Raw genomic sequence first — 25,688 nt, forward strand, 5'->3', positions numbered from 1 at the left:
GCCCCATCCATAGCCATGAGGCAGGGGTAAGGTCAAACTGCAGTCAGGTCAGTAGTTCACGACATGACATGGCCAGGCATGGCCATGGCTGCAGTGTAGATCAAACAGGTAAAGGGTTGAGAGCCAAAACATGGATACAGCTCCCTACAGAGGGTATGGAATCCCTGACAGGGCTTCTCTAAGCTCACCACAAGCCTGGGCTCCTGTCCCTGAGCCTAGCCAGTCAGGTGCCCAGGAAGAAAGGTGAGGAAAATTCATTCAGGGCCCAGGCAAACGTTTGCTGATGATTATGTTCTCTACCACATGTTCTAAAGTATCATGAATCTCATAATCTAAAATGAAAACTCAGGTGAAGGTTTGTCTCAAATTAGCAGTTTATCAGGGCTACCTTATAAGAATTTTATAATACATATTTAAATTATATTTCCTTTTCTCTGTAAGTATTCCCTTTGAAAAAGAGTCTATTTGGTGAACAAGATGGGATGCATTTCATCTGTAGCCATCAGCATAATCCAAATAGATTGTTTCTTAGTTATTTAACAACTATGCAGTATTAGTGTAGAGTAATGCATATTGCATTGTTCAGATAACGCAAGTAGACGCAGCTGGTCTGAAGAGGTTTAAATTCTTCTAAATTTATTTTTTCTTAATAATTTTTTTGCCTTAATGGATTTCAGAGGAATGCTCTTCAAGCAGTATCTCCTGCCACCATGGAAGTCTTGATGCGTGTTTTAGCAGACTGTGACAACTGGGATGACAGAAACCCTGAGGAAGTGAGCAGGAAGGCAGAGCTGACTCTGAAGTGCCTGACAGAAGTTGTCCATATCCTCCTAACCAGCAGTTCTGACCAGCGCCAGGTCGAGACAAGTACAATATTGGAGAACTACTTCAAGCTGCTTAATTCAGACCATTCAGCCTTACCTAATCCAAGGCGATGCAGGCAGTGGGAGAGCAGATTCATAGCACTGCAGATCCGAATGCTGAGTGAGTACACAAGTCCTTTCAATATTTCTTGACAATAACTCTGAAGCAAAAAATACTGACTTGGCTAAGCAATTGAAACATTTCTAACATTTCTTCTTGAATATTTCTTTTTTAATCATTTACTAATGAAAAAAATAGAAGAAGCCATATCAGATTGCTACCATTTAACCAAAGTGTCAGGGTTCATAGACTGAAAGCCTCCATTAAAAGAGAAAAACTTGGCTAGGCAAGAAGTGAAACCTTCATAATTGCAGAATAAAACTGTTCTGTAATAAAACTGCTGTGTGGTGCTGTTTTGTGATAGTTTGATTTTCAAATGGTATTGTTATAAACATTGGCCAGAAGTAATAATCTGAAAAGGTTGGGTATAAGTTTTTGGGTTAGAATTCAGGGGTTTGAGTTTTTTCCATTTTGATGTTCAGTGTGGGAAATAAGTGTTTCTTTTCCCATACTTCCAAGAAAACTGAGGAATAGTACTGTGGCCATGGAGAATGCTTACAGTACAAGGCTGCTGTAGAATGCAGAGTAATTGCGTGTTGAGGAAGGAAGTGTTCATGTCCTGTAAAAAGAAGGTGATGCTACTTATGTACTCACAATTGGAAATTACTTGAATCAGAGCCCCACAGCAATCAAAGCTATTCATTAGGTGAAAATTCTCTATAATAGTAGTCTATGGTAGTCTTTACAGTGTCAAAATGTTTAGCTTTAGGCCTAGTGATTTGTTCTTAACATGCGTATCATTCTTGATCAAGAGTGCAGATAATATAATTTGTATAATTTTTTCCTGATGTGTACTATGGAATGTGCAGGTAAAAATGCTTGATGGATGTGGGATGTTTTGTCTTTAATGGCAGTTCTGTTTTAATTTTATAGATACCATCACAGCCATGTTAGACTGCACAGATAGGCCTGTTCTGCAGGCAATTTTCCTTAATAGTAACTGCTTTGAGCATCTCATTCGACTGTTGCAAAACTGCAAGGTAAGTTTTCCCTTATCAGCATATATTTAACAAACCCTGGCTTGTGTTATTACTAATGGAGTAGGGGTGTCTCATATCTGTCTGGTGGTTAAAGCAATGAATACTTTCAGTCCTGAGCAAAATACCTTTATAGACCCTGCTCAGTCTCTAAAATCTGTTATGATGCTGTATCTTTGAATCACTGCTGAATCTTTTCCTACCTATTAAAATCTCTCAGATGTCAGACTTGGAGCTAAGCTCAATGACCTCTAACAGTATGTTGATTACAGAAATCAATCCCACCTGCCTTTTTATTTGGCTTTTTGTTGTGGGGTTTGGTTATTTTGCTTTGTTTCACTTATATTCTATCACTGGATTATTAGAAAGTCACTTAGCTGCTGCCAGATGGAGGTCTGAATTCTAATTTCAGAGGAATATTTTTCCATTAAAAAAATATTTCTGCTGTCCCATTTTAATTCTTTCAAAATATTTGAGTCCTGTGTGTGGCTGACATAAAACATGAGCTCAAGCTGTTAAAAATGTTCAATTTTTCCTTTTCTACATAGGATCTAGTGTCTTTGTCTCAGCTGTAGATGATCATAATTTGCAAACTTCCACTGATTGCACTGATTTTATTTTTCCCTGTGTGAAAGAACACAGATATGATGTAACTCTCTGCACTATTTCTTTTTGTGATATGTTAGTGTAATATGTGATATGTTAGTGACAAAGCTAACTAGCTAGCTCTTCTGATGAAAGATAATTTAATGCTTACTACACTGTGCAATTTGTTTCTAATCCATTTAGATTTTGGATAAGAATGTATTTCAGTGCAATGATGTATTAAAATTAAATGTGTTTGGATTATGTCCTAATTGTAATTATAATCAGTGGCAGAATGCCCACTGACTTGAAGTGTTTTGAATACTCTGTAGCTTTATTATCTCCTTCTGAAAATACATTGTTTGACCTTTCCATTCTTCTTCTGTGTTTGGGAGTCTCTGCCTATTTTTGTACTAACCTTGTACTGTATAAGAAACTCCTTTTTTAGTTTTTTCTAAAATCATCAGCAGCATGATGTTTACTTCTTCATGGTGACTCTTAGCTGTGTTCCTGCACTCATAGACAAGTGGTGGAATTTAAGAAAGCGGGAACAGCTGATTGATATACATTTTCTTGCAGCTTGCTGTTTTTATTTTCATTCTGCCTGTCTGTATGTTACAATATATGTTAAGTTTTTTTCTAGAGATACAGTCTCACTGTGTTGTTTAGAGATCAGTGCTGCCAGTTTGGTACTCACTGTGTTTTTTTAGTCTTTCACAGGCAAAGTACCCCCACAGATGAGAAATGGGAGAGTTAGAGGCAGGGTAGGTTTTGCAGTATATTTGTACTTCGAGATATACTGTGTCTCCATTCTTTTTCAAAGGCAATTAGCAAAGGTTGAGTTAGCTGTCGAATTAGGATTTCTCCTTATTAGCTGGGGGTTGAGATCCTAGTTCTGGTTTTTATTCCTTATTCTGTGAAAATTGCTACTGGGTATCTAAGCAAGCTGTGTCTGGAGAGCACATTCTTCATCTCTGCAGAGAGCATGACAGTCCATACACACACCTGAAACTCAGGAAGCTGTTGCATCTTCTGCAAAATGGAGATGCAAGTAATTTCAGTGGAAAGGAGGGGTAAAGCAAATCCATACTATTCTGCTATAGATATCCCAAAGAATTTAGGGTGTTCAAGGCTATGTTTCTACTCATACTTCCTAGTCATTTGCAGTATAACAATCTTCTAAGATATAAATCCTTTTTTTTTTTTTTTCTTCATGTTTGCTGGTTTTAAGGCTCATGGGCAAACTGTCTTTCCTTAAGTATGCTTTAGGGTTAGAGAAAAGCTTTTCAAAACTGCTTGGTGAAGTTTTGATGATCTGAATGCTGCTTTTTTCCGGTGATATCCGAAAAAGAGGGACTGTAATTTACAGGTATCAGGAGGTGCTTATTCTGTACTGAGAGTCATTTAACAATCTGGTTTGTTAGTGCTGAATCTTTTCTCATCTATTGAACTACCTCAGGGGTCAGACTCTGAGCAAAGCTCAATGACCTCTAACAGTATGTCTGATAAAAAGAAAAAATGTGGGTTTTGAACAGCTTTTAAATGGAAAAAGTAAAACCATATAGACACTGTAAAAGAAATATTTTTCCTTTTCACATGCCTTATGAGAGATTAAGTAACTCATACCAAAAGTTTGATGAACTCTTTATTTTATCATTGTCTCCATTTGCTTTTCTTGTTCTTATTCTTGCTTATGTTATAGTCCCCTCAGACTTATTATAGTTACTCTGCACTGTTAAGTGCTCTTGACTGTGATGTACCTTTCAAAGTGTTTCTAACAATGTGCTTTCACACCTATGTAAGTCAAAGTAATATATTGAGCGTTGTCCTTTGTTTTGGCCTAATTTATGGAAGTCGATTTCTCAGGTTGTTCCTCTTCAGAGACACTAAGCCAGCAGTTAATGGAACAAAATGTGTGTGTGTGGGGGGGAAAAGAAATGCTTAGGTTTTACCCACTAAAGGAAGCTATTTATTTTTTTCTTTTTTTTTTAAGGAACTTTAAAAACATTTCAGTCAGGGTTTTTTTAATGCCTCAATAGAATCTTAAAACAGAAGGATGTAAATTTTAGTTCTGATTATGTTACAGCTAAATTTGGCACACAAATTGACTGCAATTGATTATGAATTTGTGTGAGTTTGAAACTGTCAAATTCAGATACTGACAAGGAATTTAGCTACTGAGCACAGAGCAGTTTCTTAGCTGAAGATGCGGCATAGCTGTATGTTTGATTTAAAGCTATTTGCAATTTGTCGGATTCTTAGGATGATGGCAGAGATATTTTGCCCTTCCTGTCCCAAAGCCTGTGTACCCAAGAAATTCTGTTTCTGTGCTGTTTGAAGATGAAAATATTCTATCTAGGTATCTTCAGCCTTCACCTAGGCTGAAACATAAGTGAGAAATAATGAAACATATGTATCCATTTCCTTGTTAATGCCCCACTCTTGTGTTTATTTCTTAAAAGTAAATTTCTTAGAACTGTCGTGTTGCATATTGTGAATGAAATCACAGTTGCTAAGCCAGAGATGAGTACAAATTCAGATAAATCTCCCTGTCTCAGTGAATACTTTTTTTTTGGGGGGGGGAAAAGTAATTACTCTTTATCAAAAATACAATGTAATAATCAGTATTTTAAGAATTAACAGAAGACTAATACTAATGGACAATTGTCTTACCAGTGTGAGAGAGCTTTTTTTCCTTTTTCCCCCTCCTGTTTTGTTCTTGTATGTGAAATACAAATCTAAGGCAGCCTCCACAGATTTGGCTGCAGGTAACTGTTTAATGCAATTATTTCCATTATTCTTGTCTCTGTTTCTAACAGCTGTTTTTAAATGCTAACAATAAAGTGGCAGACAAGAGTGAGAAAGACCTTACCAACAAATTACTGACAGAAATGAATGAGGACCAGGTATCTACCTAAACTGTATTTTGCTTCATTTGAAGTCAAGACACAATCACAGGAAAATTGATTCCTGTGTTTCACCTTAACCATCCTCCTTTAGCCTTCTGCAGCAAGATGAACTTTTGATGCTGCACAGATCAGCATTTCCTGTCTCTGGAAAATGATTTTTCTGAATAACAGATTGAATTCAGACTATGTTTTATTCATCAGCTTCAAACTGCAGATATTGGCAATAGAATGAGCATCAGTTATGCTTCTTTTACGGAAAAGGTGAAGCACATGAATGGGATCCAAATTAATTTTCTCAACCTGGTGATGATTATTTTTTCCCTCCTTTTCCTCTTTTTTGCTCTTTGTCTCAGCACTGTGGTGTTTTGGATTCTGGGGCCTTGTTTGTGAATCTCAATGGTTGTGTTTGGTGTCCTGGTTCTTTGCTTGTCATCAAGAACAGATGTTCACAAAACAATGGACAGGCTGAATCAGGGAGGTAGGAATAGCCTGTTGCTTCACTTTTCCCAAATATTGTGGAAAGTTAAATGCCAATTTTTGTATTAATTTTATGGTAGAATTATTTGTTCTGATTTAAAATGTAAAAAAGAAAAAAAAAAGCTGAATACAGGGGATGGTTATTTACAAATTCTGATTTTTAACTAATAGCTTTGGCTTACTTGGACACAGCACAATGCTCTAACCACATGTGTTTCTTCACATCTAATAGTCTTCTGATTCTTGATATTTCCCTTTCAAAATATGTCTGAAGTGTACATCATATTTCAGAGATGATGAAATCATCTCTGAAACAAACAGATGTTTGTTTGCATAGTGTTGCTAATTAGGTTTACTGATGGATACAAAAGAGTGCTCCAACATATTTGTTCTTAAAACCATCATAGAAATAGCAATATAAACAAGAAACCTCAAAAGATTACTTAAATTAGAGAGAGAGGTGTTGAATCAATACAATGAGGCTGTGGGTGAGGCAGCCACCTAACTGTGCTGGTGTGACTTATCTCTTAGCTTTTGGGGATGTGTCTGTGCTGTGTTAGTTTGTAGTGCTTTGGATAGAGAATAATTCACTTTATATGAGCCGCAGATGCTTATTTTCCAGCAGCACACACACTGCAAGAGATTTCCTAATTGTTTTCCTCCCTCCCTCTTGAGGTTGTCCATTAGACGCATGAGGAAAACTTGTTTGTCCATCAGAATATTTGAGGTGCAGTTTGTGTTGAGAATGCTTCTCTCCTTTTGAAGTCTGTGGTCAAGTGTCTGCTGTAATGTAATTCCTTGTAAGCTGTGGGGTTTGAAATTTTGACTGATGGGAAGATGATTTTTGAAGCATGTTACCAAACTCTTGGTTTTCCTCCTGGCAGGAGGGCACAGCACAGATTTTGGAGCTGAACTGTCTTTGCATGTTTGTATATGACTTATGTACCTGCTTCTTTCAGGTGTTTCAGGGACACCTGGACTCCTTGGCAGTATCAACCATTCAAGCCCTCACAGCAGTAATGCACAAGTCTCCAGCTGCAAAGGTAACAGTGTCTATGCAGAGGGCTGTTTGCAGCTTCTTGATCTTGTTTCCAGTTAGTGTTATCACAATACCTCGATGGATGTTGCTAATGGAGATGGGCAGATTGTGCTCACTCATTCATGCCAGATAGGAATAGCTGATTAGCATTTATTATCCCTTTATATGTGTCTTAATGGCTGAACACTCTCATCTTTCTACTAAAACTGGAAGATCTGAGTATAATGGCAGTTGGAACCTTTGTAAAAAAAGTACATTGTTACTTGTCCCATGGATATATGGGTAGACTTAGTGGGTATTCACAGGAATTTTCAGGTAGCTGTTTATGTTGTAGTTTTGTATAACTTTAAACTAAGCCAAGACAGTATTGCTGTCCAGATGGTGGTCATGCTATTGCCCCGTGTCCTTCCTTGGTAGTTCTTCTTGTGATTTGGTAAATGGATAGGTTGTGGTTAGTTTGTGACTCTGACTGGAACCTAAGCCCATGGAAAAACAGTATATTTATTCCTGGATTGCTGAGTTAATTAAATTCAACCCTTGGCTGAATGATTCCCTGACTTGGCACAGATAAAGGGATGTGACTGTACAGTGGAGGATAAAGGAGGAGTGAGAATAATTTATTTTTGTTTTGCTACTTGCAGTACAACCTAAAGGAGAGACAACAGGATCTGTTATGCTCCTCCAGAGCATTACTGGAAGTGTTTATTTCTCCACTGTCTCTGGAAAGTCTGGGAAGAGTTGTGTGTTGGAGGTGGGGCCTAGCTGGGATTCACAAAGAGTCAGAGTTTTCAGTTGTACTGCTACTGCAACATGTGTATTTTTTTCTTTTCATGTTTACCTAAGTAATCACATCACTTCTGCTGAAAGATTTATTCTTTAACAAAAAAATCATTTCAGCACAGACTGTAGCCAGGAGAATGATATCCATTCCATATGATGTATTAGCTGTTTAATAATTGAACCATACATGGATACTACCATTTGAACTTTGCTGGTTGATTTTTTTTTCCCTTGTAAAATCAGTTTGTTTTCAGGAAAATTTCTGAGGAACACTTCTCTAATTTTAAGTTTTTAGGATAGGTGATTTTTAATCTGGTCTAGCAAAGTCTTTTACTGAAAGATTAATATTTGAATAGTTCTATTTTCCAGTGTAAGCATTTCAAGCTATAGTTTGCACTAAAAAATGAAAGTGAAGCTATTTATTCATTGTGATATTATTAACATTTGGATTATACCAAAGTAGTTATATTCCTTTATAGGTAATAATAAAATACAACTTTGAACTTTAATTTCTGTGTGCTACAGTGAAATGCTTCTCATCTGCAGCATTCTAGAGACAGTAGAAATAAACAGGTTCTCAGAAATAGATTTCTAACCTGTAATTATTAACTAACTCTAATTATTATGTGTCTAATAGTGCATTAAATTGTCTAAATTAAAAATAAAAGTTGCTTGTCTACCTGCTGCAGTAGACAAGCAGTTTTTGTCCATTTTACTTGTTAGTGAGATGGGAATTTTTATCCTCAGGAGGTCTTCAAGGAGAGAATTGGGTATGCACACATATATGAGGTACTAAAATCACTGGGTCAGCCGTCACGGGAATTGCTGGAAGAACTCATGAATATGGTGAGCTGTGCTTGCTTTGAAGCAGAAATGCTTGCATCTTTCAACAGTACTTCTGGCCCTGTCTTCTTGTGTTTCATGTCTTGAGTTCCCTGCTGTTTTTCAGGCTGTTGAAGGTGACCACATGGCTGTTGGGATACTAGGCATTAGCAATGTCCAGCCCTTATTGCTGCTCATTCAGTGGCTTCCAGAGCTAGAATCGCATGAGCTGCAGATTTTCATCTCCAATTGGTTGAGGCGAATCTGCTGTATTGACAGACAGAGCCGTGCCACGTGTGTCAATGCAAACATGGTCATCCGTATCATCGAGACCCTCAATTCCCACTCCATGCTCCACTGCACTTGTGCAGAGAACCTGATTGCCCTGCTGGGCTCCTTGGGGAGCCAGTCCATGGGCTCGGAGGAGCTGCTCCAGCTGGTGCGGCTGCTGCGGCCGGAGGAGCCGCGGGGCGCTCACCCGTACGTGGTGCCGGTGATGCGCGCGCTGCTGGCCATGGCGCGGAAGCAGGGCCTGGCCAGCGCCCTGCAGTACTTCAACCTGCACCACAGCATGGCCGGCATCGCCCTGCCCGCCATCCACAGGTGGCCAGGCTCTGCCTTCTCCTTCAACGCCTGGCTCTGCCTTGACCAGGACCGGGTGGACCCCGGCACGACGGGCAAAAGCGGCAAGAGGAAGCAACTCTACAGGTACAGTCACAGTAACTGCTACAACCTGCAGGTGTGGGCCATCTGTCTGGGCATATGGTAACCCATGACATGTGGTGCTTCTGCTTATCTTCTTCTTTATCTTCAGTAGTTAATGCTTTGTCTGGGAAAGAAAGAGTTTCATCTGTCACCACAGCCAAGTTCTGTTACAGAATTTGTGTGTAGTTTCTCTGTTGCAATGTCTTGTCATCTATAGTTTCAACATCCATAACTACAAATTGTGGTAAGGTTCATTGCTTAAACAAAACAACATTAAAAAACAAAACCCAGTCCCTCGCATCTCCCACCCAAAACCAGAGCAAGCTTCCACACAGTTTGTGGTAAAGGTAATGAACTCTGGATTTGTATAAGTGCTCAAGTGAGAGGGGAACTTCATGGTGCTTAAATAGTACATATTGACATGAATGCTTCTTGATATAATTTAACTTTTTAGGTACTAACAGAAGCAAACAAAATGTCTTTTTTTTTTTTTTTTTTTTTTTTTAAATAAGAGTATGTGAGTTTGCAGGCCCCAAGTTGGGTAACTCCCTGGGGGCTCCCCTGGCAGGGGAATCCTCCTGGAGCAGTTCTGTGTCAGGAACAAGAGATTCATTGGACTTTTTCAGTCTTCAGCTTCTGTTTATTGTTATGTTATCAAAACTTCAGCACACTGTCTGCGTCAGACTCTGCATGCAGTAAAAACAGCACAAAAAGTGCCTAACAATCTCATGTTACAAGGCCTTTTAAGTCTAATCAAAGATTAAACTATCCAATTAAGAAGTGACACCTAAATTATTTTCCTTTCTAACCCAATAACTGACCCCTAAAGACCCACAGTGTGTATTTTTCTACCCAATTGCAAGATACCACATAAACCAAGAAGAAAGAGGAATAAGAAGAAAGGAACTCAAGACAGCACCCTATATCCTCCATCTTGAACCCATCTATAACATACTAAAAATCCTAAAATCTAAAACTAAATTTCCTGAATTTTTCACTGACATACTACAGTACCTAAATTTCTCACCCATGTGATGTACTACACTACTATCCACAATCTCTACAATCTATTTCACACTTTTGTGTGAAACTAGAATTTGTGGTTTCTAGTTTACCTTGAGGCTGTGGAAGTTTTCTCCATGAATGAGGGTCAAAGTCAGTGCTCCCCCGGGGATCAGGACACCCCAGAGCAGACACAGAAATATTCCCAGTTTCTTGGGAAACCCAGCCCTGGGTTTCCACAAGAGAAGTAACAATCACATAGTAAATATTGCACTCCCACCAAACAACTTGAGTGGATTTTCTTCTTAATGAGTGTATTGTTAGGTGGTAGTTTTGATGAAGCAATTCCTTTATTATGTGTCTTTTTTAGCTTTTTTACAGGCAGTGGTATGGGGTTTGAAGCCTTTATTACGTGCTCAGGGGTATTGGTGGTTGCAGTGTGCACAAAGAGGGAATATGCAACAGTGATGCTGCCTGACCATTGTTTTTTTGACTCTCTCTGGGTAAGATTTGATACTGACAAACACTTTGTTTGGGATTGTATTGTTAGCTCAGAAGTCAAAATTATGTTTTTTGGATCTTTTAACAAATAGCATGTTTTATAATATTGCAGTAATTCATTGCATAAGAGGAGTTTTAATCTCAAATAATGCAAGCAAATTTCACATAGATTAGTTGTTGAGCTAACTTATGCAATTGTATTGGGCATTTTTGTTGATTAAGCATGTTACTGCATTAGAGGTGTTTATATTAAATTAAAACAGGCATAAATGGCTCTGGTGCTATGTGAGTACATTAACTGTGGTGCTGTTTCTGCCTTATCCTTTTCTAGTCCTATACTTAAGAATTTATGTGCATTACTGTGAAAGAGCTGTATCTTTCTCTTCAAAAACCTGTTTATATATAAACATTACATTTACTACTTTGAAATAGAATCAGCGGGTGTTCTTCTTATATTCTTGTTGATGCTTTGGATTTATTTTCTTAGGTGCTTTCCTCACCAGCTTAGAAGAGATAACGTTAAATAGTTTCATATAGTAGTTTCACTGCTCCTAATAATGACTTAATTTTTTATTGCTTAACCAGCACAACATAACCATTGTTCACGTGCCTGGAAAGAGGCCCTTTGGTCAGAGCCTCGTGTATATCTATGTTAATGGACAGCAGAAGGTCTCTGCCCCACTTCGATTCCCTGCCACGAATGAAGTAAGTTCCCTTCTGAGCCATAGCCTGGTAGGATGAGCTCTCATACAACGAGTGTTCAGACTGTTGCTAGTAATCTTCAGCTGTGGATACTGTCCAGAATATTATTTTGGAGTGTAACTAACCATTACATAATTCTTGTTTCGTGGTCTCTGTTTAAAAACAAAAAAGTCTACCAGGTGGCATTGATTAAATAGTGGGGTTTTCCTCAAAATAATTGACATAATTTATGATGACATCATAATAAATGGTAGCTCTACCAGTAGGATTGATGCAACAGTACTCAATGAGGAATTCTCTGTTATTTTAATGTATTTTTACTGGTGTTTTTTGAATGTTTCCTTAATATTCCTTATTCCTTTAGTAACTGAATAATCACTTTACGTGCAGTTAATCTAACCATTTTGGATTTAGACACATTTAGCAATACACTAGCCATCAAAATGAGCGTATACCATGTTTAATTTCCTCTGTAAGCTTTGTTCATTCCTTTTGGGAAACAAATTTATATTAAACTGGGCTATAACACCCAACATTCTGCCCTCTTTTCCAAGTTCTAATTTGAGTATGTTGAGAAAGCAGTTAAGTTGGATGCTGTAATGGTAAAAATCAGTATAAAACTTAAAAATGAGAGTAAGTGTAGTTTTCATTTCAAGACAAAACTGTGGATTTTGGCCCTTCTGTAGAATAAACATTATAAATCTCAAGGTAACTAGAGGTAGGGCAAGTAATTTTGCCAAAAGAGCATCTGTGTGAATGGACTAACTGATAAAAGAAATGTGCAGTAGTAGATATGCTGGGCTAGTATTTTGGAATATAATCCAGAAGAGGAGTATTTGCAGAGGTACCCCCGTACTACAGAGGTACTGCCCTTCCTGCTGTGCTCCTGCCAAAGGTCATGCAGCACTTCAGGTAACCAAATTGCTCTTGGTTGGAAAGAGGGTCTTCTCTCCTATTATGAGTAGTATATGCTCTGGTTTTTGGCCTGCTGTGAGGGATTGTTTATTCTTCAAGGCTTAACAATTTGTTGCTTATGGTTTCATTTATTTAGTTCAGATTTGCTGGGTGCAGTCTTCAGGTTTAAAGCATACATTTACAGTATGTGTTTTGTGTTCTTTCTTCCATGTATGACTCTCCAGTCTTTTACTTCTTGCTGCATTGGTTCAGCTGGTCAAAGAACAACAACTCCTCCTCCCTCTCAGATACCAGATCCGCCTTTTTCCTCCCCGATCATGCCCCACCGGACATCGCTTGGGGGCATTCTTGCTCCAGGAAGTTGGGGTGGGGTTCTTGGAAAACCAGAGTTCATCACCAAAATGATCTCAGCAGGGACTCAGGACAGTGAATGGGGGTGTCCAACATCTTTGGAGGGCCAACTTGGCTCAGTTATTATCTTTCATGAAGCACTGCAACCTTCTCAGGTGAAAGCATTATATTTAGCAGGTAAGTGGTGATTGTACTGGTTTTAGCAAAGTAAAAGGAATGAGTTATGAACAAGACCCCACTAAGCTTTGCTCTGCACAGACACATAATGAAGAACTTAAAATCCAGAAGAGCTGCAGACCTTACCTAAGTGAGAGGGCTTTAAAGCAAATAAGCTTAACATTTAATAAGTGTTATGAAGTTTGATTTTCAAATTTTATATTTATATAAGCCCATCTGTTTATCATATGAGCAGACCTGCAAAATAAAGCGTTATGTAATAATTTCACTTGTAAATTCTGAATTTTTGCTACCCTTTGCCCACATGTGTTTACAGTTGAGACTCTTTAAATGTATTGCTCTTATTTCTTAGGCCACTTAAAGGTGATTTATGCTTGAGGTTTTTTCCATAATAACCAATAATTAAGTGGTCATTTTAAAGAAAATACTCTGAAAGCTATGTTCTATAGTTCAAAGTGTGAAAGGTATTAAGTTGCATAATGACTCGAGGTTGTTACAGGTTGGCATTAAAACACTTTCATCATTTAAAGGAAATATTTTGTATTGCTAAACAAAACTATCTTGAAGATTGCTCATTTTCTGGGCATTTAGGCTTGATTAGTGACAAATATGAGATAGGTGTTTGTACAGACAAACATGAGAGCTGTTTGAAGGTAAAAAAACACCTCTTCTTTGTATAGTTTAGCTTTTCATGTAGAATGTTTGTTTTTAAGCAGACCCTCTGAAATGAATTATTTAAGTCATAGAAACTCTACTTCAAAGCATCTCAAATAGATATGGTTCTGACTGTCCTATTTGTTCCTCTAACAAGTTTGGTAGTATAAAATTTGTGAAGGGCTACATTAATAACCAGTGGACTCTTAAAAATATGTCATATGATTTTATATATTTTTTTAATAGGTCCAAACTGTTTAACTCCATGGAAATCTCAAGAAGCTGAAGTAGCAGATCTCCCCAGTAAGGTGCTGCTTCATTATACACCAAAGGTATGAAACAAGACACAATTTCTGTTTGACTACATAGTATGCATTGCTTTCAGTGTTTGCACTGTGGCTTTTATGGGAAGATAAGGAGCAGTGAGAGCTTTCTTAAACTGTAGTCTTGTGCAGACATAGTAGGTTTAGCAAAAGGATGGAATTATCTTGTGCTATAGAGAATGTCAAACCTAAAATGGCATATGTTATATTCTAGGGATTTCATGTGGTTTAAATACTTTAATATCAACACATTGGCACAAAATCTTGTGTTCAAGCATCTGTTTGTGCTTGATGATATCATGGGTTCTATATTTGTTTAACAGGCTTGCAGAAACCCAATTTGCCTTGACCTGTCTGCAAATCTTTTACATGGAAGACTAACTGGAAACAAAGTAGTGAACTGGGACATCAAGGTAAATGTGTTGTGAAGAGGCAGCACCTGATGTAAAAATGACGGTGGCTGTGCATATCTGTCATAGCACAGCGTCTCCGGCCGGGTAATAATTCCATTGACTCCATGATTCCAGCAGGCTGATCAGTCACTTTGTTAGACTCTCCTTAGTAAGAAACCCATTGCCCTTACTGACAGTCCGATACAGGTGGACACAACTGGTCCTTGAAATCCAAACACCATCACCATTGGCCAGTTAAGAAATCACCCTTTGGTAAACAGCTCTCCATACACATTCCACATGTACACAATAACAGGTGCAGCAAGTGAAGATAAGAATTGTTTCTCATTCTTTACTCTGATCTTCTCACAGCCTTTCCCAGAACAATGCCTGGGAAAGTTGTGCCTGTCACTCTCTGTTGCCAGAGTGGCTGCCACTTAATGGCAAATTATATTTAACAGATGCACCCTGTTTTTATATTGAGAATTCATGGGGTAACTCTGTAGCTGGAGTAGTGTTACATTTAAATTACATTTATTGAGAATTTAGGAGGGTCACTGCTTTTACTGTCACAGTGCATGAAGATATTTTGTGGTTGCTGACCATTCATAATGTTGACTGCATGTTGTGTATTGATAACATTTTGTTATCTCTAGGGAATTTTGTCATGATTTTCTTGCTGTCATAAACTCTGAGTTAGATGCAGATTAGTAGGTTTTAGTTAACATTTGTGACTTGTCAGTAGAATACCATGTTTTTTCATCTTGAGGAAAATGGATGTGCTATAAATAAGATCAGCCTTTTTTTCCAAGAGCAGTGAACAATTGTCTGTACTGGCAAACTGATTAATAAAGAAATAATGTTGGAGCTACACTGTACACATCCACTGTGCATATCTCTACAATCACTTGCTGAGACTGATGTCAAGAAAATTCAGAGACTTGTTAGTTAATTTTGCTAGGATGTGAATAGTTCTAAAATACTTCAGTTTGTCCTCTTTGCCCAGTAATGGACTTCACACTGTTTATCTCTGAACCAAGCTGGGGAAATGAGTGGGTGTCTCTGGCTAGCTTGCTAAGACCCTGATTTTGAATTGTTTTGAAGTGGTTGTGAATCACTTCCAGAAATCTTGTTGTAATATATTATACCTTATCACAAGAAGCATTATTTGAATAACAGAATCCAAAATCAATTAAATTGGAAGTGTCCTCTGAGGTCATCAAGTCCAACCTGTGACCAAACACCATCTTGTTAACTAGACTGTGGCACTAAGTGCCACATCCAGTCTGTCCTTAAATAACTCCAGGGACTGTCCTGTGCTGCCTCTGCTTGTGAGAAGGTGGGGAAAAAGGGGGCTAAGGAGACTTGAATTTTAAGAAGAGACTTAGAATTGATGTATATGTAGAGTTATTTAAAAAAAATAAAATTGTATTATTTAACTGCCTGAAGTTAAAATTGTGCAGGAAGATAATTAAAGCAGAGATGTGTATAATCTTAAAGTCTTCTCTTACTGCCTGCTGCAAGTAACTTAGAAATCAGAGAAATGTTTTTCCTGTTTTTCAAATATATTTATCAGAAGATTCTTACTAAGCTTTTGTGCCCTTCAGTTTTCAGTGTTTATATGGTGGTAGGAGGAAGGAAATGTACAAAATGTACTTTCAGAACAAGAGCTGACAGGATGGCCCATGTGTAAGTGGCCTGTGAGACATTCTGATTGGTTTGTGAGTACTCCTGTATGCAGAATAAGTTTTTGCTATAGTTGAAGGGATTTTATTTATGGTGATGTTTATCCTGCCTTTTCTCTTGATTCAGGATATGATCAACTGTATTGGTGGAATGAATGTGCTGTTTCCTTTGCTGGAGCAGATCAGCTTTCTTGGTGCACAGATGCCTGAGAAGTCTGAAGGAGAAACGCTGCCTCCAGAACTTGCAACTCCTGTAGAGGGTGACTGGGTGGTGTTTTCATCCCCAAAGGCATCAGGTAGGAAAGTGAAGCTGAAGTGAACTTATTTTTAAGCTTCATTTTTTAAAGTCTTTTTTTGAATGACAGAAGTCTGTTTATTATGTGCTGAATGTTCCAGAGCATCTGTGGAAAGCTGAAAGGCTCTTTCTGTTCCTAGATGCCTGACATGGATACTGAATACCATGAGTTCAGCACTATATAAGAAATAATATAACATATTTCAAGTATAGATATATTTAATAGCATTATTTTTCTTTTCATGATTTACTGTTACAGGTACCGAGGTATGATATTGTTTTAATTTCTATTCTGATTATTTTGAGAAATTATGTTTGATGTAAAACTTACTAATATCAACAGGAGAAGCTTTTCTGCAGCTTGGGTGCTGGGTCACACAGACACATGGGGACAGCAGCATCAGAATTACACTATTTACCCTTTAGCCAAACTTACATTTTCTTAATACAATATTCAGGCTCCTACCTCTTCCCCACAGTCACATTTTGGAGTAAAATAAAAAGAAACTAAAAGGATGCTTTAAGGATAGATTTTTTAAAAACTTGGCTAATTTTGCGAATTAACTGACCTTAACAAAAACCACTGAGAAATCAGACCTTGCAAGGCAGAACACCACTTTTTTTTCAAATATGAAATGCTGGAGAAGAGTTAAAAAAATAGATTTTCTCTCTGTCTCTAATTTTTTTGCATACCATGGCTAGGAAGTGTCAGTTTGCAGCTACAGACGGAAAATAACTGCAGCATTTGTAAGAGATTGTAACAAAGAAGTTTGTAACCTACAGCCATGGATGAAGCAACTGAAGTCAGGACTGGGATCACTTTGTTCTGGAGGGACATGGAATGGCTGTGATTCTGCACAGGATAAAAATCTAAAGACAGGCTACAGCTAAGTAACATGAGTTGAGAAGTTCAAGAAATAGTGAGGAATATAAACACTTGATTTTACTTTTTCCCTTCTATTTTTATGCAGTGATCCAATGATAAACCTTAAGACTTTTGCTACTGTTGTTCTGTTCTGCAGAAGCACGTCTGGAGAAGAACATAGTTGCAACTTTCATCTTGATGATAAAACACTTTATTCAGGGGCATCATGTTAATCAAGAAAATCTCATTCACTCCCATGGAGTTGCCACCCTAGGAGCCTTGTTACAGAAGGTGAGCAAACTTGAGAAACATTATTCAGTAATGAATTTTGTAGATGAGGTCCTGGTTATTTTGAAGCATAGCCAGAATGCCACAGTCTTGAAAGGCCTCCTTGGAAAGAATTTTCTTTCTTGTGTTTCTGAAAGCAAAAAGATGTGAGAAGTTGGTATTTATCTGCAAAGTGAAATTTTTTTCATGTTCTGCTTTTTTTTTTGATATATGTACTGCATTGTTTGGTTATTAAAATAAGACTAGTTTTGTGTTTATTGTATTGCTTTAATGGAGCAATGTATTGCTGTAATGGAGTGGACGTTGCTCCATTGTAGAAGATTAAAAAATGGAAGTTTAAGTTTCTTTTAAAATCAAATTTTATTAGGGTATTCAGTATTTTGAGTGCTAACACCTGTTGTTATTTTGCCAGGTGCCAAGCATCTTAATGGATGTGAATGTCCTGATGGCTGTACAGTTGTTGATAGAACAAGTCTCAGTAGAAAAGAACATGCAGCTTTTGCAACAGATGTATCGCCACTTACTTTTTGACTTCAGCATCTGGAACAGTGGTGACTTTCCCTTCAGAATCGGTGAGCTGTCGGCCTCAGGCAACTGTGTGGAGATGCAGGACTCTTCGCATGACACAAATCTTTATCTTGGTTCTAAAAGAAAACTTTCTTGTAGGTCATATACAGTATCTTTCTACAATCATCAAGGACAGTAGAAGGCTCTTCAGAAAGAAGTATGGTGTGCAGTTTCTTCTGGACACACTCAGGATTTACTATGGGTATCAATTTTACCATTTCTGAATCCTCATTTATTGTATGTGGCTCTTGGGTTTTTTTGCCATCATTCTAATGAGAAAATAAATAAAACAGGTTGGATTTTGGTGGTTGATTTAGTTTACAAAACTTTTTTTCCCATCTGGCTTACTACTTTGCCTTGCCTTGAATTATTATGCTAAGATTATGTAAAGCTTTTTAGTGACACGAGGAGTGCTTGAAAAAGTAATTAAAACTACAAAATAGTAGGATTTGTATTCAACAATGCAAATTAAGTAACAGAACATTACCATTATAAAAAATTTGGCATTTTAAGTTATTTTAAATGCTTGTAGAATTTGAAGTAGAACTTTTTTAGAAATCTAAAATTTTAGCCTTTCAGTGCTGATGATTTATATCTGCTTATGAATATAATTATGTGTTTGAGGATGATTGGCTAGAGACTTTGCTGTTTCCTGTGGGAGGTGGGAACCTGCAACCCTGACCTGTATCCAGATCAATACAAGTCTACACTTCATGGCTTTTATAGGCTTGCAAAGTCTGATCTGATTATTACTATTCATTTGCTTGAGTTCAGTAAAAATTGAAAACTTGTGCATAATGCCTGGGTAGATGAAAAATTACCAGATTGGCACCATGAAATTGCTATTAATGAGCCATGAAGAGCTTCCTTAGGTTGCATTTCTGGTCTGTTGGCGAACAGGACTGGTTGTAAAGACAGTGATTTGGCTCCTGATGACCTGAGGACAATACGGACATCCCTATACGGACTGATTAAATATTTCCTGAGCAAAGGTGGAACACATGAAGAAATTCAGAGCATTGTAGGATACATAGCTGCCACCAGTGATGAGGAGCAGGTATGCAACATGGCATAAATTCATAGTTTAAACCAAACATGGTTTGGTTTTGCATCTTGGCATTTAGAAGTCTTGCCTTCTGTACTTAAAAGAAGGGTGTACAAAGAAGAAAATGGCCACAAGCAAAAAGTTAACTGATGTGTGGTTCTGTTGAGATGTAGGTAAGATAAGGATGTGCCAGTAGAAAAGTTTTTTTAGTTTACAAAACCAAATTAATTTACCTTCAACTAACCAGGAGTTGTGATCATGTAGTTTTTATTTTGTAGCATCAGCAGCACTTGAACTTGCTTTGTGTCCCTGCTTAATTTGATAGGTGTTCTATAGAGAGAAAAAATGTATTAGAAGTTGTTTAAATGTAGTAATATTGAGCAACAAATGTCTATTAACCAGCAAAGGTAAAACTTAAAACCCAAGAAAATTTTCCTAAAACAAAGCATGAAATCTGAATGAACTGGGTATTAATTTGGTTGTCTTAATTTTGTAGCTCTGTGGAATTTTGGACATTCTCTTCAGCCTGCTTCATTCCAGTCCAACACCAGACCAGCTTTTTTTATTGCTGTTTGAGCCAGGGAATGCTGATATTCTTTATGCTCTGTTATTGCATCAGAGATACTCTGACAGGCTTAGAGAACTTGTGTTCAAGGTAATGAATTGAATGATATGTTCCAAAATTAATCAGTTGAACATAAATTTATATTTTCTATTGGTCTGGCAGAAATGTACGTAATTACAAAGATACTAATAATCCAAGTTTGGTTTTTTCTTTTCTCTTGTGTTAGCTAGATGGCATTGTCACAAAGGAATTAGTGTTCTCTTAACAGTATTGGGATCTTTAAAACTATGTTGTTTGAGTTAGTTTATCAAATAAACTTTAAAAACTGTGGACCAGCATGTTATATAATATACAAGCTTGAGAGATATGGATGCTTTTTTGTGCTTAATTTGCATTTGTGTCTACTTTTCCTTACAGATTGTGGAAGAGATGCTGAAATGTACCAAAGTTTATGAGCGGAGCAAGCACCGCATGCGACTCAGAGAAGTGGGGTACTCCGGGCTGGGACTCCTTCTGAATGAATCCCCAGTTACTGTTTCTCTTATTAAAAACCTTCTTAACCAAGTTCTGTATGCAGGTAATTGGCAAGTGCTATATCTGACATTAGTCTACTTCTGCTGCTCAGAGGCCAGCATACCTGGTTTTTGTTGAGGAAAGCCAGAGGTGTTACTTGTAGAGCTGTTCTAGTCACAGTTCCCATTTGTCTCAGCTAACATTTTCTTAGTTCCCTGAAGTTTGTTCCTTTTACTATCCCTGGATGCAGTCATAACTTCCAAGGCAATATCAAAATACTTATCTGTGATGTTCTCTTGTGTGATATTGTTTATGGTGTTTTTTTTCTTTCTTCCCTACAGATCCTGCTGTGAATTATAAAGATCTTCTAGCTGTAGTGTATCTGGCTCATAGGTCAGATATAAACATGAGAGTGATTATCTGTAGAAAGGTTAGTTGTCTTCTTTAGTGGAATACTGTCCTTCAAGCCTATAAAACTGTACAGTGGGATAACTACATTATTTCTTTGGAGCACATTGGCAGTATTTGTTGTTACTGTTTTCTTTAGCAATGATTTATTTAAAAAATGAGACCTATCTGTCACTTACTGTTGAATTTTGTGTACTCAAGTACTTTTAAAAGCCAAAACAAGTGAAGAAGCCTCTATCATGATTCTCAAATAGCTTGCATTTTCTACAGGTTTGAGATAGTAGGCTCCTTGAATTACTGAGTTTTATCAAAGCTTGTATCACTGGAATTAGTACTGAATGGTAGCTGTAAGACACAATATAGTCTGTTAAGGTTCCTCAAAATGAAGAAGTGAAACTATAATTTATGCTACCAGTAAGCTATGAATACTATAATTTTATTAATTTTATCTATTGAATAGTTCCTAATCAAGCATATTTTCTATTTGAGTATTTTTTTTAGACTATGGGTAAATGGGATTATTTATTGAGATAACTGGATTTTGGAGGAATTGTTGCAGAAGAGTTACTGAAATATGGCAACTTACCAATATGGTTTAATAGCTTCTTTTCTCTCCTACTCCTGAGAATTTTTTTTTTTTTCTCTAATATATGTTTTTTATGAGGAAAAACTACTTTGTGGCTGGTTTGCTTATTATTAGCTGATTATGGCTCTTTATATAAGGTTGTAATAAAAGTAAAGAAGTTGTAAGATTGTAAAATGCTTAATTGAAAAGCCAGATGGATGCAGTTACAAGCTAAAATTAATGTGTAGATATGGGATATCTTCTATCCTTAGATTTTGCACCTTTTGCATTCCCAATTGGATGCAGCACAACAGATTTCTCAGCAGCTGGGCTGGCAGGACACTTTGGTTAGACTATTCCTGAAAGAAAACTCAGAGGTCCGGATTGGCTTAAAGGAGAACAGGACTGATTCCTCCAGGGAAGAGGATAAAAAGCCTACTGAAGAGGTTCAGAAACATCAAGCTGATAAGACAGAGGGAGAGAAAGCTGGCAGCTTTGCATCAGTTAATGGTCTGTTTGATCAGTGGAGTTTAGAAGACAACAAATCCCTGGACATCCCTGCCCATTTCTCTGTTATGCCACTGGAAGATGCATCTGCAGCAGAGATGTCTTTCAGGTCGGAGGGCCGAGGAGAACTATGGCACAGTAATCCTTCACATTTGAGTTTAGATTTGTCCAGTGTTGACTCTTATGAACTGGCTGATGTTGGGAATCAGATGACAGACAGCCAGCCCAGCACTCCCTCACCCACAGAGAGCACAAAGCCCTTCTCTGGGCAGCCTGACAAAGAGCTGGGTGTTACAAATGACGAGGGCTTCACTGCTGAGCTTTCTATCTTTGAAAACCAAGGAGTAAGTAACTATGGGACTGGTTTCTCCAACTGTTGGAAATTCCATTTTGTTTTTTCATTCTCCCTAATGAATGATTATTACTTTTTTTTGTCCCTCCTACCATCCAACAGAGAAGTGAACAGTATGCCTCTTTTATAGTGAATAGGGGTACTTTCTTTTGTACTGTGTCTTCTTTTTTGATTGTCCACTTGGGGTAGCTTTAAAAAAAACAAACAAAAAAATAAGGGTAACCTCCCTCCCAACCACAAAAAAACACAAAAAGCCTCCTGCAAACTCTTCCACCTCTATATTTAAACATCCTTTATCATCCAGAGGAGGCATGGAGCAGACCTGCTATGAAAAAATCAAGGGTGGGTAAAGGCAGCTTGTTTTACATCATACAAGCAAGCCACAGTCTCTTATATTTGTGTTTTCGCAAGCTTTTCAATTGAAAAAATTGGATTTTAGACTGCAGAGTTTCATATGTTGAAGCATGAAAGCATAGGGGCTGTGATGAATAAGAAATATTTTGAAAGTTTTCTATACTAAAGGGCCTTAAATATTTAACTTTTTTTTAGGGGAGTGATAATGAACTCATACAGTTACTTACAGACATCCTACTGTGTATAATGTGGAAAGGTATTGAAAAATCTGATGATGATGCTTGGATTGAGAGAGGACAGGTGTTCTCTGCTCTCACCAAACTGGGGATGTCTAACGAGTTGCTGCGGCCTTCTGATGAAATAAAACTCAAGTGAGTGTACAGTTCATCCCTTTTGAGGAGAAACAGAAGTGAGGGACATGAGTGAAGCTGGGAAGGGGTGGGTGTTTCCCAGCAAGATGTATTTTTCTCTGCTGTGTCTTCACATACTGTCAGAAATATATTCCTGTACCTGTTTAGGAGTGTCTTGAGGCCAGAAGGTTTTAAAACTATCGCTGTTTTCATGAGTCTCTCAATCGCTTTTCTCTTATTGGCTTATCAAGAAGATGGCAGTTATGTAACTTCAGACTAAGAGATTCAATTAAATGCTTAATTGGATTTTTTAAAAGCCACTTACACTCAGAACATGTAATACTTACTTTGGGATTTTGTTTTCCATGCAGCTTGCTGGAGAAGATGTTAGAATGGTCAGTCACTGATAACAGAGATTCAAAAGCTCTCCCTACACATGCTGAAAATGCCTTCAAGCTCTTGCTAATTGTCCAAGGCTTCCTGCAGGCAGAAGGACTAATTAATTCGAATTTATGGACAGAAAAGGTACAGTAACTGCATAATGGAAGTACTGTATATAGGCTGAAATGGTAACAAAAAAGTTGTTGGTTTGGACACTGTCACGCTTCTAGTCATAGTAAATCACAGATATTACAGAGTAAGGATTTATAGCAGAATGGATCAGAGTGCCCCTTCATGAATAAAAATGTGAATATTTACCATAGGGAATATAGTTAATTTTGCAAATTAAGTAGGCATGTAAGTGGTACTCTTGACTGAGAACTCGGGTTTCTTCAATCTGGAGAAATATTTAGAAAATGTAAAAGCTAATGAAACAGCAGCAGTTGTAGCCTAAGCAGATTTTGCACTGTTTGCCAGCATTTATGACTCTCTGAGCATCCTGAATGAAAGACCAGCCAAAACTCTGCTCTTGGTTGCAAGTTGGGAAATGGCGCTTCTGGTTTTTGGCCCATACTGGAGTTTCAACACATATAATTTATCTCTGCATTTACTTAATCTCTGGCTCTGGTCATACTTCCTTCACAGTCTGAGTTGTCTTTGCTTTTCAATTTTTCTAAGCAAAAGCAGAGAGAGATTATATGTAAACTGTCATTATTTCTCTAAAAATCCTTAAAAATATTTTTAAGGCTACTTTCTTTGAGAGAAAAGTATATTATCAAGAGTCATTAACACAGTAATTTATATGCTGTTCTCCTAAATGCCTGCTTATTAGTAAACATAGCTTAAAGCTTTTAATTGCTTGTTTTAAAAAAGTTTCTTCTTGTTAAAAGCTTTGCCTTCTGTTGGGAGACCTAACTAGAAATGAGAACTTTGGAGTGGTGACAATTGTGTTTCTTGCCAACTCTGAATTGAAAATAACAGTATTTTCATAAATTATCTTGTACTGTGCTCAGGGAGAATTCAAAGCATTTTAATATCCTAAATGGGATATTTCAGTCAGAATGATTTTACATTTGAGTAATTTGTTAGAGAGTATATCAAGGTGTATTAGTGTGAAACAAACACATCTGGATAGCGAAATGTGGTGTTTGCCTTGGGAATACCCACCTTTCACAAGACTTGTATCACTTTTGCTATCTAAATACTGACAGGAAGAAGTGCCTTCTAGAGTCCTTTAAATTTTCTAAGGATATGGCATTTACAGGAGTTAATTTATAGGAAAAACAATAAGCATATATATACTCTCTCCCTGTACACACACACACACACAGATATATATATGCACTTTATTTAGGGGAAATACTTGACTTAATGTACTGGGGTAGGTAGATTTTTTGATGTCACAAATTTCTTTAAATTACTGCAATGTTCTTGGATGAATTTCCGGGTTTGGTTAAATTATAAATGTAAACACAACCTCTTCTTCAGCTCTTTAAAATTATTGTGTCTCCAGCTAGAGTAGTTATTGTTACTTTTACTTCAGTTTATTTTAGTTATTTTAATGTTATGCTAATTTTCTGTTTATGTAATAGCTCTTGGAAGAATTAGTGACTCTCATGGATAGTCTGTCCGTCTGGTACTCTGCTGGCCTAGAGGCAATTAGGCTTTCACAGGTGCAAGTCCAGCTGCTCCTTGGATTTATTGCACAAGACAACTTACAGGTTTGTTGCAAATTCTTGCAAGTGATACTTGGGTTTTAAGGGCACATTTGATCTAACTGTTGTGGTTTTGGGAGAGCTGCTCATACCAATGAGCAGACCTGTGGCAGTCCCTCATCTTTCTTTTGGGAAGATGTTTTATTGGTTCTTAGCTTTTGCCGGTTTACTCTACAGTCCTGTCAATGTGCACCTCCAGAGCACAACAAAAAGGTAGAGGGCTTCTGTTGAGGATGGGACTATGCAGGCAGGAGTGGTAGGAAAAAGATGGGTGCTCAAGGAGAACTGTGTTCATTTTTTGCTGTTCGTTTTTGTAGGTCTGTGCTATGGCAGCAGCCAAACTAAACACCCTCCTTCAGACAAAAGTAATTGAGAGCCAGCCTGAAGCATGCTACCTTCTGGGGAAATTGGAAGGCATTTTGAGTAGGTCAATTGAAGAGAAGACAGAAACTTACTCATTTTTGATTCCCCTTGTTCGGACATTGGTATCCAAGATTTATGAACTTCTCTTTATGAATCTGCACCTTCCTTCATTGCCTCCTACGAATGGCAGCCCATCTTTCTTTGAGGATTTTCAAGAATACTGCAGATCTGAGGAGTGGCAAGTTTATATTGACAAATATGTAAGTAGTAAATTCTTTTTCTATCATTTCCTCCCTCTTTTCAGCCATGAAAGCAGAGGAACCCATTTAGAAATCATATGGTACTTTTTATTTTGTTTTGGTGAACCAGATTATTCCAAATATGAAGCAATATGAAGAGAATTCATTCAGACATGATAATGAGCAGATGGCACTTTATTGGAAAGATTGTTATGAAGCATTTATGGTGAACATGCACAAGCGAGACCGGGAAAGAGGAGAAAGTAAGCTTAAATTTCAGGTAAGATTTTCAGTGACTGCAGGGCTCTCTTAAAAGAACTCTCTCGAGAGTTGCCT

The 25,688-nt window shown here is 37.5% G+C and overlaps 1 protein-coding gene across 5 annotated transcripts in view; it reads left to right on the forward strand.

Annotated features, from left to right (window-relative positions):
* NBEAL1 (neurobeachin like 1) overlaps nucleotides 1–25,688 on the forward strand; it is an 81,215-nt gene that overhangs the window by 27,036 nt on the left and 28,491 nt on the right. For 4 of the 5 annotated variants that reach the window (XM_072932331.1, XM_072932332.1, XM_030277610.4 and 1 more), the window contains 25 exons: nucleotides 678–984; nucleotides 1,858–1,964; nucleotides 5,366–5,452; nucleotides 6,892–6,975; nucleotides 8,499–8,597; nucleotides 8,701–9,281; nucleotides 10,651–10,783; nucleotides 11,367–11,486; nucleotides 12,623–12,926; nucleotides 13,827–13,912; nucleotides 14,227–14,316; nucleotides 16,108–16,276; nucleotides 17,298–17,431; nucleotides 17,841–18,000; nucleotides 18,095–18,197; nucleotides 18,896–19,052; nucleotides 19,537–19,695; nucleotides 20,023–20,182; nucleotides 20,460–20,548; nucleotides 21,364–21,942; nucleotides 22,500–22,675; nucleotides 23,026–23,179; nucleotides 24,628–24,756; nucleotides 25,068–25,373; nucleotides 25,483–25,632. In XM_072932331.1, the coding sequence (XP_072788432.1) occupies nucleotides 678–984; nucleotides 1,858–1,964; nucleotides 5,366–5,452; nucleotides 6,892–6,975; nucleotides 8,499–8,597; nucleotides 8,701–9,281; nucleotides 10,651–10,783; nucleotides 11,367–11,486; nucleotides 12,623–12,926; nucleotides 13,827–13,912; nucleotides 14,227–14,316; nucleotides 16,108–16,276; nucleotides 17,298–17,431; nucleotides 17,841–18,000; nucleotides 18,095–18,197; nucleotides 18,896–19,052; nucleotides 19,537–19,695; nucleotides 20,023–20,182; nucleotides 20,460–20,548; nucleotides 21,364–21,942; nucleotides 22,500–22,675; nucleotides 23,026–23,179; nucleotides 24,628–24,756; nucleotides 25,068–25,373; nucleotides 25,483–25,632 (4,623 nt within the window). The remainder of the gene's footprint in view (nucleotides 1–677; nucleotides 985–1,857; nucleotides 1,965–5,365; nucleotides 5,453–6,891; nucleotides 6,976–8,498; nucleotides 8,598–8,700; nucleotides 9,282–10,650; nucleotides 10,784–11,366; nucleotides 11,487–12,622; nucleotides 12,927–13,826; nucleotides 13,913–14,226; nucleotides 14,317–16,107; nucleotides 16,277–17,297; nucleotides 17,432–17,840; nucleotides 18,001–18,094; nucleotides 18,198–18,895; nucleotides 19,053–19,536; nucleotides 19,696–20,022; nucleotides 20,183–20,459; nucleotides 20,549–21,363; nucleotides 21,943–22,499; nucleotides 22,676–23,025; nucleotides 23,180–24,627; nucleotides 24,757–25,067; nucleotides 25,374–25,482; nucleotides 25,633–25,688) is intronic. The other variant, XM_030277614.4, reaches the window with a different exon arrangement.

This window comes from Taeniopygia guttata, chromosome 7, assembly GCF_048771995.1.
Source record: "Taeniopygia guttata chromosome 7, bTaeGut7.mat, whole genome shotgun sequence".
In the NCBI taxonomy this organism is placed as follows: Eukaryota; Metazoa; Chordata; class Aves; order Passeriformes; family Estrildidae; genus Taeniopygia; species Taeniopygia guttata.